Source organism: Nuphar pumila, chromosome 5 (genome assembly GCF_984573655.1).
Source record: "Nuphar pumila chromosome 5, dmNupPumi1.hap1.1, whole genome shotgun sequence".
NCBI classification, from domain to species: Eukaryota; Viridiplantae; Streptophyta; class Magnoliopsida; order Nymphaeales; family Nymphaeaceae; genus Nuphar; species Nuphar pumila.
In genome coordinates, this window is record NC_143253.1 from 107,995,536 (window position 1) to 108,012,185 (window position 16,650).

At 36.5% G+C, this 16,650-nt stretch overlaps 1 protein-coding gene across 2 annotated transcripts; it reads left to right on the plus strand.

Moving 5' to 3' along the window:
- The first annotated feature begins 1,932 nt into the window (after positions 1–1,932).
- LOC149838058 (uncharacterized) lies at positions 1,933–11,617 on the plus strand. Of its 2 annotated transcripts, XM_090006346.1 has the most exons (7): positions 1,933–2,278; positions 3,826–3,938; positions 4,029–4,164; positions 4,308–4,375; positions 8,225–8,311; positions 9,288–9,406; positions 11,214–11,617. In XM_090006346.1, exons 1-6 carry the CDS (start codon positions 2,005–2,007, stop codon positions 9,378–9,380), a joined length of 771 nt encoding a protein of 256 aa, XP_089862472.1. In that variant the 5' UTR covers positions 1,933–2,004; the 3' UTR covers positions 9,381–9,406; positions 11,214–11,617. The 2 variants fall into 2 exon arrangements, with proteins under 2 accessions (XP_089862472.1, XP_089862471.1); XM_090006345.1 differs by lacking the exon at positions 11,214–11,617 and having other exon boundaries at positions 9,288–9,613.
- Positions 11,618–16,650: the final 5,033 nt, after the last annotated feature.

Genomic DNA, 16,650 nt, shown 5'->3' on the forward strand with positions numbered 1-16,650 from the left:
TACAGGTGTGATTACCATAGTTGAAAATATATGATTGGACTCTTGGATCAAAGTTTTTTGATGTGTAGATAGGATTTAACAAGGATCCAAAAATTAACTAATCAATTTTTTTTGTAATTTTCTATGTTATAAAATCTTATGTTGACATCAAAAAATTTGATCCAAGAGTCTAATCATATATTTTCAATCACGAAGATCACATCTATAAAGTCATATTTGACACAAAACATATCTAAGATACAACGGAAAGAGAGGACACGGGGTGAACCACTTAGTAGGTGGGTCATCCCCCCCCTCTCTCTCTCTCTCTTTATATATATATATATATATATATATATATATATATATATATATATATATATATATATATATATATATATATATATATAAAGAGAGAGGTAGGTGTGAAATTAATACTTGTTAAATGGGTTTTTGTATCCTTTCGATGTTTTTTTCTCCATTTGGACCCCATAAATGTGTTGGGCATAGTCGATTTATAAGTTATCTACACCTAGATCATGTCTTTTGGATGAAAAAAAATTGATACTTGGTGACTTGAAAATTTACAATGATTTTAAACCATTGATTTTTCAAGCCTTATAAAAACCCACCCATGTGTCGTAATTGAACACTTCAAAAGTTTATCCCTATAAAATCAAGTACATAGATCACATCTATCTGGTCAGAATTTAAAAATAAAACAAAAAACCCTAAAAAACTTATTTAACACGTATCATTTAGCGTCGATCATTTCACACCTATCCATTACTCATATATATATATATATATATATAGAGAGAGAGAGAGAGAGAGAGAGAGATTGGTAGTTGCCTACAGGTTAGGTGCTAAATGAGTTTTTTAGCCCTTTTGGTATTTTTTGCAGTTTGGACCCCGTAAATGTATTGGGCATGATCAATTTATGAGGAATTCACACTTGGATCATGTATTTTTGATGAAAAAACTGATATTTGGAGCCTCAAAATTTTACAAAGATTTTAGAGTGTTGATTTTTTTAACCTTATAAAAACCCACCCATGTGTAGGAATCGAATGCTTCAAGAGCTGATCCCTATAAAATCAAGTGAATAGATCGCATCTGTACTGTTAGAAATAAAATGAAAAAAAGACTGAAAACCCTATTTAGCATGTGCATTGAGCACCTAAAGTGTGAGCAGCTACCAATCACTATATATATATATATATATATATATATATATATATATATATATATATATATATATATATATATATATATATATATATATAGAGAGAGAGAGAGAGAGAGAGAGAGAGAGAGAGAGAGAGAGTAATGGGTAGGTTCTAAATGATGCTAAATGGGTTTTTATGCTTTGTCGGTGTTCTTTTTGCAGTTCTGACTTCGATGAAAAAAATAATTTTTGGAGCTTTGAACATTTACAAAGAGTTTGGACAGTTGATTTTTCGAACCTTGTAAAAACCCACCCATGTGTTATATATATATACGTTTGATTTTTTTCCGTCTTATAAAATTAAAACCAAACTCTTATGTATTGTTTGCCCATTCTATTCTTGTTGAAAGCAAAACTTTTCAAACTTCCTATGAAAGAATTGAATGACTTGAGTCGTAATTCCTTGCATTTAATGTGGCTTGGAGCTCAGAGCAAGAAAGGAGGTAAACAAATCACTCAGTCTCATGTGCCTCACGAAAATATTTGAGACATGGTTTTTAATCGAAACTCACGTATGTCTGACCCGTTTGAGAGAAAGGGGAGAAGAGGTCCGGGTAGAGATAAAAGTATCTGCATAAGCCATCCAAGACATTCTTATCAAACCTTGCTCAATTTCTCATTATTTTCACAGGTGCCCCTCAAATTATACCAATCGTAGTATCGAAATCTTTAGAATCAATGTGGTTTGCTACCTCAAAAATGAACTAATGAGGCTTGTTCTCACTATGTATGCACCATAAAAAAGGTCCGAAACAGTATCCTCTTGGCTACCTTTGTGGAGAGGGAGAGAGAGAGAGATGAGCGTTGCCTGGTGCAGCAGCGTAACGGGTCGTTTAAAAATTCCGATTCGCCACTTCTCTCACTCTCCCTCCTCCTTCGCAGCTCCCGCTCTTCTCCTTCCCACAACCGCGGGCCGGGGCCTCCTGATTTTCTCTTCGGAAATTGCCCTCCGACCTTCTCATTTATACCAACCAAGGACATCCGCAAGCCGAGCCGTTCGAGCCATGGCCTCCTCCGACCTCGCCGCCGAGTCGACGACGAAACCCTTCGCCGTCCTCTTCGTCTGCCTCGGTACACCACCAACCCCTCTTTCTCTCTCTCTCTCTCAATTAAATATGGACTAATTGGTTCAATTGAAGTAATTGTAGAGTTTTTGGATGCTGATTGTGTAATCTATTTGTTGGGGTTTCTTCTTTTCGATTTGGGGATGTCAATCCCCTACAGAACTTCCCTTTTTATTTGATTTTCAGCTCATTTCTGTTGAATTTTGAGGATATATCGTTGGTGGATTTTTTTTCTTTTTGAGTTAGGTGTGATGTTCTTGGAGTCAATGGTATTAAGTTTTTGCTTGATTGAACGAAGCTATGCATGCCATTCTCTGTTCGATATTGTCGGTTTCTTGTGGTTGGTTGGTTGATTTGATTGAAATGTTGTGAGATAAGTTTCATGATCCGTTCGATGAATTCTCGATTCGATCCTTGTTTGGTTTCTAATCCTTATCAAATTGGTTACATGTTTTCTTTTCTTTTTGGGGGTTGGTAGAAGCTTCCGGTGTTTGGTGAAGCCCTTGTGGGTGATGCATTCGATAGTCTATTTGCTGTTTCGTGAAAAACCAAGTTAAACATTGTTTCAGTTAAGAACAGACGGGTTTGAATTTGAAACCTTGTCGATTTCTTTTGTTGGTCCATTGATCGGCACGAATTGAGGTCAATATGCTACACCTTTTTTCTTTTTCCGAATATTCAGGTGACCAATGCTTCTCAAATCCAGTTGGGCCATGGTTCACCTTGGGAACTGCTTTGTGTCGTATGGCGCTCATAGTTTTTGAGTTGGTGAATGTTTGTCTAGCAGTGTAGGCGTACAGAATAGGAAACTCGAGTATCTTTTGTTTGGTCTCAAAATTCTTATGTCAAACAGGTCTAGCCCCGGAATGCATTTGGGATAATTTAGTTCAATCGGATGTAATCACTGTTGGGATCCTGAACCATCAAGCATTTCTTGATATTCTTTAATCCGATAGAAATGATTCAAGTGCTTGCAGTTACTTGTAGATATGTTAAATGTTGAACAGATTGGTGGTTTATCAGGTATGTGAAGAAACTGGTCATATACGGAGATGGCGGATCTTTCTTTATGGCATTATAAAAAAATTTAGTACCAAGCACCAAGAAATCTTTTACAGTGTTGCGATCATTGTTTGTTGTTAAAAGAAAAACACTTTCCTGGCTATTCATGTATGGAATTTCTAATACTAAATGCCTAGAAATCTTTTCCACTTTTATGACAAGTGTATTTTCTTCATAGCTATAGTTGCTGCATCCTTTGTTTGGCATTTCAAAAGAAGGAGGCTCCTAGAAATGCAACAGCTGCGTTCATCATGACTTAAGAATGATATGAAGTGTCCTACTAATCAACCAACTAAATGGCTCTCTTGGCTGGAAAGACCCATAGATCAATGGTGGGAAAGAAACCCATCACACTTTCCTTTAGCTGCTTAAATTCTGGTTCAAAGAATTATAACCCCACATTGGTTGAAGCCTTGTTCTATGAAGATCCCATTGTTTTGCATAATCAGAGATGTTAAGATGATGTGTTCTCATTTTATTTTTTTCTTACAGGAAACATATGCAGAAGCCCAGCTGCAGAGGGTGTATTTAAAGATATTGTGAAGATAAGAGGATTAGAATCCAAGTTTAAGATTGATTCTGCCGGGACTATCAACTACCATGCGGTATATTTCTACACCTTAGACTTGATCACTTTTATCAGAAGCTTAAAATACTTTTCTATTCACTGTGTAAACTGCAATTGTGATTTAAAGGGTAATCCAGCTGATCCAAGGATGAGAGCTGCATCCAAGAAACGTGGAATAGAGATAACTTCTATTTCTAGGCCACTACAACCTTCAGATTTCAAAGACTTTGATTTGATACTTGCAATGGATAAGCAAAATAGAGGTGATAATATCTGTTTTGTTCTAAAATTGTTCTTCATGGTCCATTCATTATGCTGTTGTGAATGGCATGTTAGATATTAGGGTGAGTTAATAATTTGTTTTGGTTCAAATTACGTTCAATTATGTTACGTGAAATGCATGCAGAGGACATATTGGAGGCTTTCGATAGATGGAATGTGAGGGAGTCCCTCCCTGCAGATGCTTCATCAAAGGTGAGAGGAAGATTAGATCCTTGAAATTGTTATGTTGTGTTATGAAACCTTTTCTGCTCTGGGTCCGACCAACCAGATCTGCCACATCCAGGCCCTGCCCAGCTGAGACTGTGCAAAGGGAGATTCTCTTTCTCCTAGGACTCCAAAAGAAACCCGCCCAGCCAGGAGTCCTGCCCAGTCTAAGACTCTGGTGAGACGCCTCCTAGAGTCCTCTCTAGGGTGAGAACTATGTGTATTTTTACCCTTTTGTCATATTGTAAATCTATAAATAGATGTACCTAACTTAAGTATTTTTTAATAAAATTTATTTAGAGGCTTATCTAAGTTTCATTCTTTGTTCTTGTTCTTGTTCTCTGAGAGAACGTATTTCTCCCTTGCCTCTCTTTCACACCCGTCATCGACTTAAAGGGAACGCCTTTTCTCCTTCTCTTGTCGTCGACCTCCCATCCACCTCACGCTTCCTTGTGTATCCGACTAGGAGAGATGTCTCTTTCTCCCCCAATGTTGCATGCCTCTCTTGCTTTTGGTACAAATCTCTCTCTAGAGTCGTGCCTCACGTCCAGCTCATCATAATCCATAGCATCGTTCTCCGTGAGAGTTCGGGTTCTAACAAACGCTCTTCCTGCCTCACGTCCAGCTCATCAAAATTCATAGTATCGTTTTCTGTGAGAGTTCTGGTTTAAACAATGGTATCAGAGCATCGTTCTAGAGAGTCATGTCGTCTAGGTCGATTGCCTTGGATAACGCAGCAAGGGCCCACACCCTTCACGGTATTCATACAAGTTCGATTTGACGCTCGTATTTATTTTCTGAATCATATTTTGTTCAGTTGCACTGAATTCTTTATTGTTTGTAGAGTTAGATCAGACCCAATGCTGATCTACCCTGAATTTGAAGGATTCGAGTTGATTCACGTCCCCCAGGATGTTTTTGTCTGTCACTAAGAGTCGGAAGACCGTCCCAACAACTTGGTAGTCGTGTGGTTGAATTTTTTCTCAGGCTTGCATCCAAGTGTGATTTTCAAAAATTCATCCAGGTAGTTTGACAACTCTAAAAGCCCTCAAAAATTCACCCTAGTTAGTCCTATATGTCATAAACCAAACCTGATTTATAGATCAGAAAAATCAAATCCGAACTATAGATATCTTCATTTTACCGAAACCTGTCAGATCCAGTGACTGGATCCCGATAACCTAACGTTTATTAAACTTCAAAAAATTCCCTAGGCCTGATCCTAGATCCATAAATCTTGAAATTTTTACCCTAGAAACATACGTTTGTTAGCTTTCAAACTCAGTTTGCAGATCCCAAAAATTTGTCTAGATTGCTAAGATCTGGTCTGGCCTTTAAAACCTATCAGAACCCAGAAAACCGAACTAAACCTATAACGTTCTAGCCTATCCCAGAAATAAATTAGTTCCAACCTTTTAAAAACTCTGAAAAAATCCCCAAAAAATATTTTTACATACCTATTACTCCAGAGTAGACGACCAAACCCAGGGCCCTCCTTAAACCCCAGCCTACACCTCTGCACTACCCAGACTTTGGATCGGCAGTAATCTGTTCTACAGGCTAACAACACAACACAAGCGGAGAATGGATGAGGATTTGATGATGGAGATTTGATACCTCTTCCTTTTTCAAGGCTCCAAATCTGTACAAGAATACACAAAGATGTTTCATTGAGAGATATGGGAAACTCAGATTTAGGGAACCACACAGAAGTGGATTAACAGGTATATTAAAGGACTTGAATTTCGTATATCCGAGAAAATCAAAAACATCACAACTACTTCTCTTGATCAAGTTATTCAACATGCCTTCGATATTGAAAAAGAAAAGCTTTTAGACACCACTCAGCCTACCCAAACCCAAGTAGAAGAAACTCAATCAAAACCCAATCCAGACATCCCTCCCTTATAACCCATACAAGACCTTTCTTAAGACCCAAATCCAATTCAAGAAGATTTGAATCCAAACTCTTATCTTGAATCCAAATCTCCTATGTTGAGCTCTCCTAAACCCACCGTTGACCCTCATATCCTCATTCATGAAAACCTTAAAATAGACCTAAACCTGAGTTTATTAAATCTAATCTCAAAACCTTCCCATTGCCACTTTCCTAACCAAATACAAACCCTTCCCAAACCCATATTATTCAACCCAAATGTGCTCCAAATCAATTTTATTCAAAATGGAACTATAATTTGTCTCAACCAGTCACTCTAGATCTTTTTGACCCGTTACACTTTGGAGGTCTTTCACATGGCTTTGGTTGGTTAAAAAAGAATCTTCATGGCTTCAGGACGCATGTTGGGACAAATTTTGCTTGGTTCATTCAATTTATAGCACCCTCGAGATCTGGTTCTATATTGTGGGCTCATAACCCACAAGGTGGAACGAGATTAAAAAAAGAGGAGGATCGGCTAACAACTCAGTGCCCATAGTTATCGCCTTGAGGTCAAGCAAGTTTGAGAGGTGTGGTTTGTTACGAACTCTTTTCTGCTCCGAGTTCGATCAACCAGATCAGCTCCAGTCAGGACCCGCCCAGATGGAGTCTTGCTCAGCTGGGACTGCACAAAGGGAGTTTCCTTTTCTCATATGACTCTCAGAGAAACTTACCCAACCTGGACTCTTTCCCAGTCTGGGCCTCTGGTGGGATGCTCCCCTGAAAGTCCTCTCTAGGGTGGGAACTTTGTGTATTTTTATCCTTTTTTCATCTTGTAAATCTATAAATAGATATACCTAGCTTAAGTATTTTTTAATAAAATTTATTCAGAGATTTCTTTGAGCTTCATTCTTGGTTTTTGTTCTTGTTCTCTAAGGGAATTTATTTTGCCCTTGCCTCTCTTTCACACTCGTCATTAACCTAGAGAGAACGCCTTTTTTCTTTCCCTTGCCGTCGACCCCCATCCATCTCACGCTTTCTTGTATAGCCGACCAGAAGCGACAATGCTCTCTTCCCCCCAATGTTGCACGCCTCTCCTACTCGTGGTGTGCGTCTCTCTTTGGATCAAACATGTTGCAAACCCTTATTTCCTTTATACATGCATGAATAAAGAATATTATGAAAATCCAAATATAAAATCCAAAAAAGTAATATTCTGCCACCTGCCATTATCTTTTCTATGCATATAGATTGTGAAATGTTAAAACACTGCACTGGAGAATCGTTGCACTTGTTTGGTGTTGTGAGTGCATGTGATGTTTTATGCCATCTATGAAGAAACTGCGTTTACTCATTCCGAAGTCTTCCATTCTCAATATCGCATTGGGAAAAAGATTGAGATTGTATTCATCACATAGTGACAAACATTAAAAACAGAAAAATCTCGTTTTTCAACAACTCATGAGAATTTGAAAAGTTTTCATAAATCTCGCATTTTTTTGGCAAAATCTTAGCAATAAATTAATAAATTTACTTTTATAAGAAAATATTCATAAAAAATATTTAAAAATAAAAATACATGATTTTTTCATGATAAATAGCCATTTAAAACATAAATATTGCGTTTAAATTGTGGTATTTATGTTTTTTCATAAATCTCAAAATATTTTGAAAATCTCGCAAGAAATTGCCATTTTAAACTTTCAGGCAATTTCTCGCAATATTATCATGAGATTTTCATAAATCTCACGATATTTGTCACTATGATTCATCATTATAGACTGGAAGTCCTTGAGACTTAAGAAATATAAAAAAGAAGTAGAAAATATATGGTTCACTTATTCTTTGAAGAAACAAAAAGGGGAATATGCATATGCATGAAGTGCCTTGCTGCAGTTTCTCTTGCTTATTTTATTTTTTTGTTAGGTGGATGCAACTTGTTCTTACATTATCAAGTTCAGGTTAAATTAATGTGCTCCTACTGTAAGCGACACAAGGAAACTGAAGTGCCTGATCCATACTATGGGGGACCACAGGGCTTTGAGAAGGTAATTTTTTTTATTTTCAAGCTTTTTCTCAAGAATATCAATGATATGAAGTTCGATAACCAACTTTGCATTGCATACATTTTTCAGATTGAAATACTTCATTATCATTTTATGCAAGAATTTTGAATGTTGCCAACTTTCAAAATGCTGGATATGGTTTTCAGCATTATTATAGGCCTAAAAAGGCATTTAATTCCTTGTGTCTTTAATTGTAAGCTTAGGTTAATATTGCGGCTATACCATGAGGTACTCAAATTTTGAAGTAGAACCTCATTTTATGGTCTTTCTTTCGTAGTTTGAAGAACATAGCTTCTGAAAATTTTATGGAACTCGAAATACTGCAAACATTCGTTAAAATGATGAATATATTTTAAAAGGAATGGGACATTCCTTGATAATCTGATTAGTTCCCTTTGAGACAGCCAAATCATGCGGGTCCAAAAAGTGATTGATGCTTCTGGATGTCTCATTCCCTACTTTCCCACCTCTGAAAATTTTATGGTTGGAGTCTTGGCGAGAGGTTCCTTTGTACCTCATTTAGGTGAGACTAATTTCAATGCATATTCACAAATCTTGGTAACAGGATTTTCTCGCCAGAGGGAAAATTTTGTGATAAATTAAATTTTTGTTTTTGTGAAATTCTGGGAAAATACAGCATATATGAAGTTTGTAAGTATAGGGAAATGTATAAAAATATGAAAAATTGCAAATTTTGAAAATTAAAGTGTGTTAATACAGTGATACTATCATGATAAAAGCACAGTATTTTAAAATGAAGCACCTTTTTGAAAAATAATATAAAATTTGAGGATTTTATTGGTTTTCGAATTTATTGTAATTAATTATATGATATTTTTAAAAATATTGTTGATACCTGTGCCTATGATTCAATGCACACCAAGGTCGCTTCTTCTTTGTTTGTAATCAATGCCACCAATAAATTTACCACTAAAATTATGTGCTTATTTTATTTCAGGTTCTGGATATACTTGAAGATGCATGTCAATCTCTATTGGATGGCATCCTTTCTCAGAATCAGCATATTTTGGGTCATGGTCCTTCAAAATGAGACCATCCATCCACTTGGACATTTAGGTATACAATGTGGTTCTTGCATGGGAAAGATGTCTATTGAGCTTGGGTGTTTGGTATTCAGGCATATCACCTGCAATGCAATAGATGTCCTGGCATTGTGTGCGTGTTGCTTATAGCATATTGTTTTGTCTAATGACATTAAGCATTATGTTTCAGATGTCAAAATTCTTTAGATCTATAAATATCTGATTTTTCCCTAGTAAATAATGCAGCTTTCACAGGTTGAAAACATGAAAAGACGTTTGGTTATTTGAGGCTAAGCGAAATCATTCTTGATTGTAAAATAAAGAAGGGGAAAGGCAAAGAGAGGTTGGAGAGTTACTTCCCAGTTCCCAGTTGCTAGTGTATTAAACTGAAGTCACTTAAATTGACTAGCGACTCCACTCAACCCTCTCTCTCTCTCTCTCTCTCTCTCTCTCTCTCTCTCTCTCTCTCTCGCGCGCGCGCGCGCTCTCTCGCTTTGATGACGAGGAACCCTCTCCGAGGCAATTAAAACTCTGGGTGGGGCCTACGACCACCATGCCTTATGTGGCTCATCTCTAAAAGCTATGGACACACCCGTGCGCTGGTGGGGTTTGATCTGGTGCCTTCATCTCAGCACCCTTACAACCACCCTGCTAGCCACGCAGGCTACCCCTGCAGTGTTATTATTCGACTCAACTCTCATTTCCTAAAAATGTACACTATAAAGAGTCTTCATTCTTTAAATCTCTGAGTTTACAGCTGGTTGATTACCAGTTTTTTGTAGATAATTAATTGTGTATGATGTATTATCCCTTTCTTTCTATAAATGACTACTTGATGCATCTTGTGATGATGATGTTAAAGTTGCAAAGTCTTCTCTTCTTTTCTTTACCCCCTTGTTCCAATAGTCAAGCTAGGGGTTTAGCCCCGGTCGGATTCGAACCCAAGATCTGTTGGTTAGGAGGGTGTGATACTTAACCAATTCAGTTCAAGTTGCAGGAGTAGGTGCTTTTACAAATGACCAACATATAGAAGGTCCCACTGGGTTTGCTCTTTTTAGGCAATGGGTTCTCTTTCCTCTAGCCCTCTCTTTGACTTAAACCTGGCCTTGCATAGCTGGGTCAACTATTTTAAGAACTAGGTTGATTTGGCTTAAAATGGTCAATTGCCTGAATCAATCAGCCAACTCGGTTGAATGTCCAAGTTTGACTGCGTCTAGGTAGGTTGAGTTAGCTCAAGAACAATGATCTGGGTCTTAGATGAAAATGTATCTACATTTAGTTGAGTCTACGTATCGAACAAGTTGCTTCCAAGGTGCAACTTATAGAGCCCCTTCTCACTAGCTCCTTAGCAACACCTTCCATGTTACACGTTCTTTCACAAAATACTAAGGATGAAACTGAAAGATTCAGGATTTTGAGTGGGCGGCATATGAGAACTTAAGAGCTGACCAGACAGAGCCGACCAGACCTCATATTAGGAATTCTGTTTTTGCCTTTATCATCTTTCTATATTGTTGGTTTCTTAAGGCATTCCGTTACCGCACCACCACTTAATAAATAGTGCATTCTAAGTAAAGCGAGTAGCTCACATTATTTCTAATTCATGGAACCATTGGTGAGGTAGTTTCAAGAGTCTTATGTGTTTTCTGTTTTATGATGTGAGTTATATGTCATAGTGGCATTAATGAAATGGCTTGCCTGTAATTTGCTTAAATTTTCAAACGAATTTCAATACTCATCATCTTTCTTATTTGAGTTAGTTTGATTTAGTTGTTTTTTCTAATCTTATTTAGTATGATATGGTGCTTTAGACTGAATTTGGATTTAAATTCTTTTTGCAGCCAAAACATTTTAGTCCCACAGTGGAGAGGGAGCAAGAAGGTTTATTATATAGAGATTGCATTTTGGGGGCCTAGTCAATTGCATTTGCATTTGCACTTGCTTGTGCTTGTGCTTAGGCCTGGCCCTGCCTGGATTGCTAGACTTGATATGGTCCAGATCCATACCAGGCCCTTTTATTTGTTTGCACATTTTGACTCTCTCAACTGTCCAATTGAGACCATTTTCATCTAGAAATGCTGATTATTGAGGAGCTTTCTTGGGAGGCATTTTTTGGTTGAAATACCCTTATGTTTTGTTGTAACACAGTAGAATGAGTATCTTTGTGTTTTTGCTTAGAACATTTTAATCCTTTACAGGAACAGTGTTCTAGTTTCACCATTTTTCATGTTATTTTCATCCTTTCTACAACCTTCATCTATTGCCAGTGAGATTGTGCTGATAACAGGAATGAACACAATAATAAAAAGAGTGTTTGTTTTATACTGGAGACAGGTCACCCTAGATTTGTGAAGGGGGAGAACAGAAAAACAAATAGAACACGAAAATTATAGTGGTTCGGCAATTAGAAGCCTACGTTCCCTTCTTTAACTCTCATTTTCTATTATTTCATGTGAGAGTCGTTCATTTTTAAAAGATCAAATCTGTTATACAAAGATAATATAGAAAAATCTTTTGGATTTGCTTCAAATCTAGAATTGGTTTCACTTATCTTATCACAAGATAGATTTTTCTGATCTTCATATCTTACCAAATCTGATTCTGTGTTGCTAACCGTATTTGTGCATGAGTGACCTTTATCTTTGCTAACCATATCTGCGCATGACTTATCTTCATCTTTATCCTTATCAAAATTGTTTTTAATAGTCCCCCTCAAGCCAATCTCTTCAAGATTGAGCTTGTCTTTGAGAGTCCCAAACCTGGGCTCTGGAAGAGGTTTAGTCAATATATCTGCCGTCTGATGCTATGAATTGATGAATCGTATCTAAAGTTCCTGTTGTGCCACTTTTTCTCTCATAAAATGGAAATCGATTTCAATGTGCTTTGTATGAGCATGAAACATGATATTTTCAACAAGATATTTGACTCCTAGATTATCACACCATAGAATAAGGATATTCACATCTTTGATCCCTAACTCATGTAGAAGCATTTTTAACCATATCAGTTCTGAGGTTGCTCCTGCCAAAGCCTTGTACTCAGCTTTTGTGGATGACCTTGCCACCGTGTGTTGTTTATTTGACTTCCATGATATCACATTTGACCCCATCAAAGTAATATAACTATTTGTGGACCATTTATCATCTAGGCATCCAGCCCAATGAGCATCTGAATATGCAGCAAGATGCAAGGAGTTGGATCTGATAATCTTTAGACCATGATCCAATGTACCTTTCAAATAGCGAAGTATTCTTTTGACATGATTTCAATGGACCTGTGTTGGTTGATGCATAAACTGACACACCTTATTCACAAAGTAGGCAAAATTAAGTCTTGTCAAAGTTACATATTGTAAAGCCCTAACAACACTTCTATATTTGGTAGAATCTAGAAAATTCTTTCCTGAAACTTAGACAAGACTACATTGGTAGCTGCTGGAGTCTTGAGAGATTTGCAATTTTCCATGTTGGTGTGGACCAATAAATCATAGATATATTTTCGTTGTGTAAGAAGAATGCCATTATTGTAACGTATTACTTCAACGCCCAAAAAGAAATGTAGTTGTCCTAAGTCTTTGATAGAAAACTATTATCCAAAATCATGGACTAATTTTTAGACTTGAGTAGAAGAACTCCCTGTAATAATGATGTCATCAACATAAACAAGCACATGGACAACTTTTTCTGCAACAATTTTGATAAATAGGGACATATCTGACTTGAATTCATGAAACCCAATGGTTCTCAAGTAAGTACTTAATCTATCAAACCAAGTCCTAGGTGCTTGCTTTAGACCATATAAAGCCTTATTTAAGCGACATACATGCTTAGAATTTTTTTTTTTCAAAACCCAGTGGTTGACTCATAAAAACTTCTTGTAAAAATCCATGCAGAAATGCATTATTAACGTCCAATTGGTGTAATAACCAGCCCTTAGAAACAACAATGGCAAGAACTGCTCGAATAGTCATGGCTTTGTCAACAGGATTATAAGTTTCAAAGAAATAAACTCCTTCTTGTTGGCTATATCGTTTGGCTACAAGTCTAGCTTTGTATCTTTCTATTGACCTATCAGAGTGTTTCTTGATCCGAAAAACCCATTTACATCCAACAATATTGTGAGAACTGGTGGGTGGTATTAAAGTTCAAGTGTTATTTTTGTAGAGTGCATCCATCTCCTCTTGCTTGGCTTGGATCCATTTGGGACTGGTTTGATCTTGATCCAAAGTGGTTGGTTCCTCTTCATTGTCTACAATGGCGCCAAGAATAGGAGCAAAAATTTGATGACGAGAAGCAAAGAAGGATTGTGGAACTTTGGGTATTCGGGTACTATCCATGAATCTAGTAACCATGTGACATGTTCTTTGTGATGACACTAGATTTTCAACATGGATATTTTCAATGGGACTTGGTGGGATGTTATTTTGCGGTAGATCAAGTTTACTTTGAGTAGGATTTGGATCAATAGGTAAAGGTAAATGGGTATTTTGGTTCACAATATTTGGAATTGAAATGTTGGGGGAAGGAAGGCTAACAATTGGATAAGAGGATTTTGATGGACTTGAATTTGAGTTTGATTCCTCACGTTAGATCCAATTGGTCACATCTTAAGCTGTTAGAAGCACTTGGATTCCGAAGTAGAGAAAATCATTTTCAGTGAAAATTACATGCCATGAAATATAGACTTTTTGAAAAATAGGGTCATAGCACAAATACCCTTTATGACAAGATCCATATCCAATAAAAAACATGATCTTGACTTGGGTTCTAACTTGTGATGCCCATAAGGAACTAGATATGGGTAACAAGTACTTCCAAAAACTCGAAGATCATCATATATAGGAGTCTTTTTGAAAAACAATTCATAAGGAGATTTTTTACTTAGATTTTCACTTGGCATGTAATTTATAAGATGTATAGCAATACGAAAGGCATCAACCCAAAACCTCAGTTTCATTTCAGCATAGAAGATTAAACTTATTTTTGTTTCTACAACATGTTGATGTTTCCTCTTCACTATACTATTTTGTTGTGGTGTGTGAGGACACGTCAACCATCGTTTGATTCCATGACTATCAAGAAATTTACTAAAGCTTGTGCTAGTAAATTCTCCCCCTGAGTCACTTTGGAAGATTTTTATATCAAAACCAATTTATTTTTTCACAATGACCTTAAAGTTTTCAAAACAACTTTGAGCATCAAATTTGACGACAAGAGGAAAAATTCATGAAAATTATGAAAAATCATCAATAAGTAACATGTAATATTTGTAGCCTTCTCATGAATCACATGTGGCTGATACCCATAAATCAACATGAATAACTTTAAGTGGATGCGAAGCAGTAAATTTAGAACATGCAATGGCAGTTTATGCATTTTGCTTATTTGACAACTTGAACAAAAATAAAATCTATCTAACTCATCAGCCTCAATGTGCTTATTTTTCTGCAAATAAAGAAAGGTCGTATGGCCAGGATGGCCAAGCCGGCAATGCCATAAAGTTGTCGACTTCTTATTTTCTTTTGCAAAAAAAGATTTTATCTTGTTTATTTCTGATTTTCTAGTAGTCGGCATCCACTTGTAAAAAACTCTATCATTCAGTCCTTGCTCCATTATTGTTCATTTCTTTAAATCCTTAACAACAAATTTGTTAGGATAGAACTCAAAAAAACAATTATTATCACGAGTAAACTTAGCCACAGACAAGAGATTTTTCTTAATGAAAGGCACATGAAGAACATCCTTTAAAACAAATCCATTTGGTAAGTTTAATTGAATATTACATGTCCCTGCAATCTGAATGGCATTTCCATTTCCAACAGTAACCTTCTTTCGAACTATTGTATTCACTTCTGTTTGACAATTGCATGCCATCAGCTGTCATGTGATGAGTGGCACCCGTATCGGGTATCACGCATCATCTTGGTTTGCGTTTGCAGCCCAGGTGGCAAAAGCCTTGGGGATGTCATGGCACTGCCTCGTTGTGTGGTTCTTTCTTCCACAAAATTGACAAATAATAGGGTTCTCTTGTGATGAGCTAGCATTTTTATTTGAACCATTCCTCTAAAAACCGTAACAAATTTTGAAACCATTATTTCTACCTCTACCTCTTCCGCTATTAAAGTTCCAACAACCTCTACCACGTTGAGCCATAAACACAACAGTAGACATTTAATTAGATGATGCAGGTTTTGGTTTAAGAAAACAAATCATCTTTTCTTGATTTAATGTATGCATGACTAAGTCACTATTTGAAACTTTTTCATTAACAACACATAAGGAATCAGCCAAGAATTTTGCCTCTGTTAAATAGTTGATCATAGACTTTTCCTGCTTTTTGATATTTTGTAGACCATTCTTCATTTGTAAGATTCTCATACTGGATGAAGATCCATACGACTGCTCAAAGGCTAACCATGCTTCACGTGTTGTTGTAATGCAAATGATTTTGCTTTGCACCGATTTGGTAATTGTGGCCTTAATCCAACTTAACGCAATTTGGTCGGCTCTCATCCACAACATTAGATCTTGAGAATTTTTACCAACAGGTGCTTTGGGATGATCCTTCAACAAACTTAATCAGATCTTGTGAAAACATCACATATTTTATCTGTGATCGCCAAAGAAGGTAGTTGGTTCCATCCAACTTAATCAGATCTTGTTAGGTTTGTGTTGACCATAATGGGGAAGACAAGAAATAGAAGAAGAAATCAAGAGGCTTTGATACCATGTAAAGGGAGAGAACAGAAAAATAAATACAATACAAAAATTATAGTGGTTCAGCAACTAAAAGCCTGTGTCCACTTCTTTAACTCTTATTTTCTATTATTTCATATGAGAGTCATTCCTTTTTAAAAGATCATATTTGTTATACAAAGATAATATAGAAAAAAAATGGATTTGCTTCAAATCTAGAATTGGTTTCACTTCTCTTATCACAAGATATATTTTTTTTATCTTCATATCTCACCAAATCTAATTTTGTGTTGCTAACCGTATTTGTGCATGACTGGCCTTTATCTTTGCTAACCATATCTGCGCATGACTTGTCTTCGTCTTTATCCTTATCAAAATTCTTCTTAACAAGATTCAGTTTACACTTGAGAACAAGGGTGAAATCCATCTTAAAGAAAATGACAGAATAGGTGCCTCACAGCCATTCTAGACCAATTATCTAATTTTTATCCTGTTTCCTCAACAATGTGAACTAGTATCATACTCTCCAAGGTTTCTAGATGTCAAAATGTTTATTGAACTTATAGACTCGTTTCCATGAGGC

What these genes read in the sequence shown, in the direction of transcription:
- LOC149838058 (XM_090006346.1), top strand. Translation starts at nt 2,005, where the DNA reads ATGAGCGTTGCCTGGTGCAGCAGCGTAACGGGTCGTTTAAAAATTCCG. An exon ending in AATGGATAAGCAAAATAGAG is followed by an intron (nt 4,165 to 4,307) that starts GTGATAATATCT and finishes AAATGCATGCAG; the next exon opens with AGGACATATTGGAGGCTTTC. An exon ending in CTGCAGATGCTTCATCAAAG is followed by an intron (nt 4,376 to 8,224) that starts GTGAGAGGAAGA and finishes TATCAAGTTCAG; the next exon opens with GTTAAATTAATGTGCTCCTA.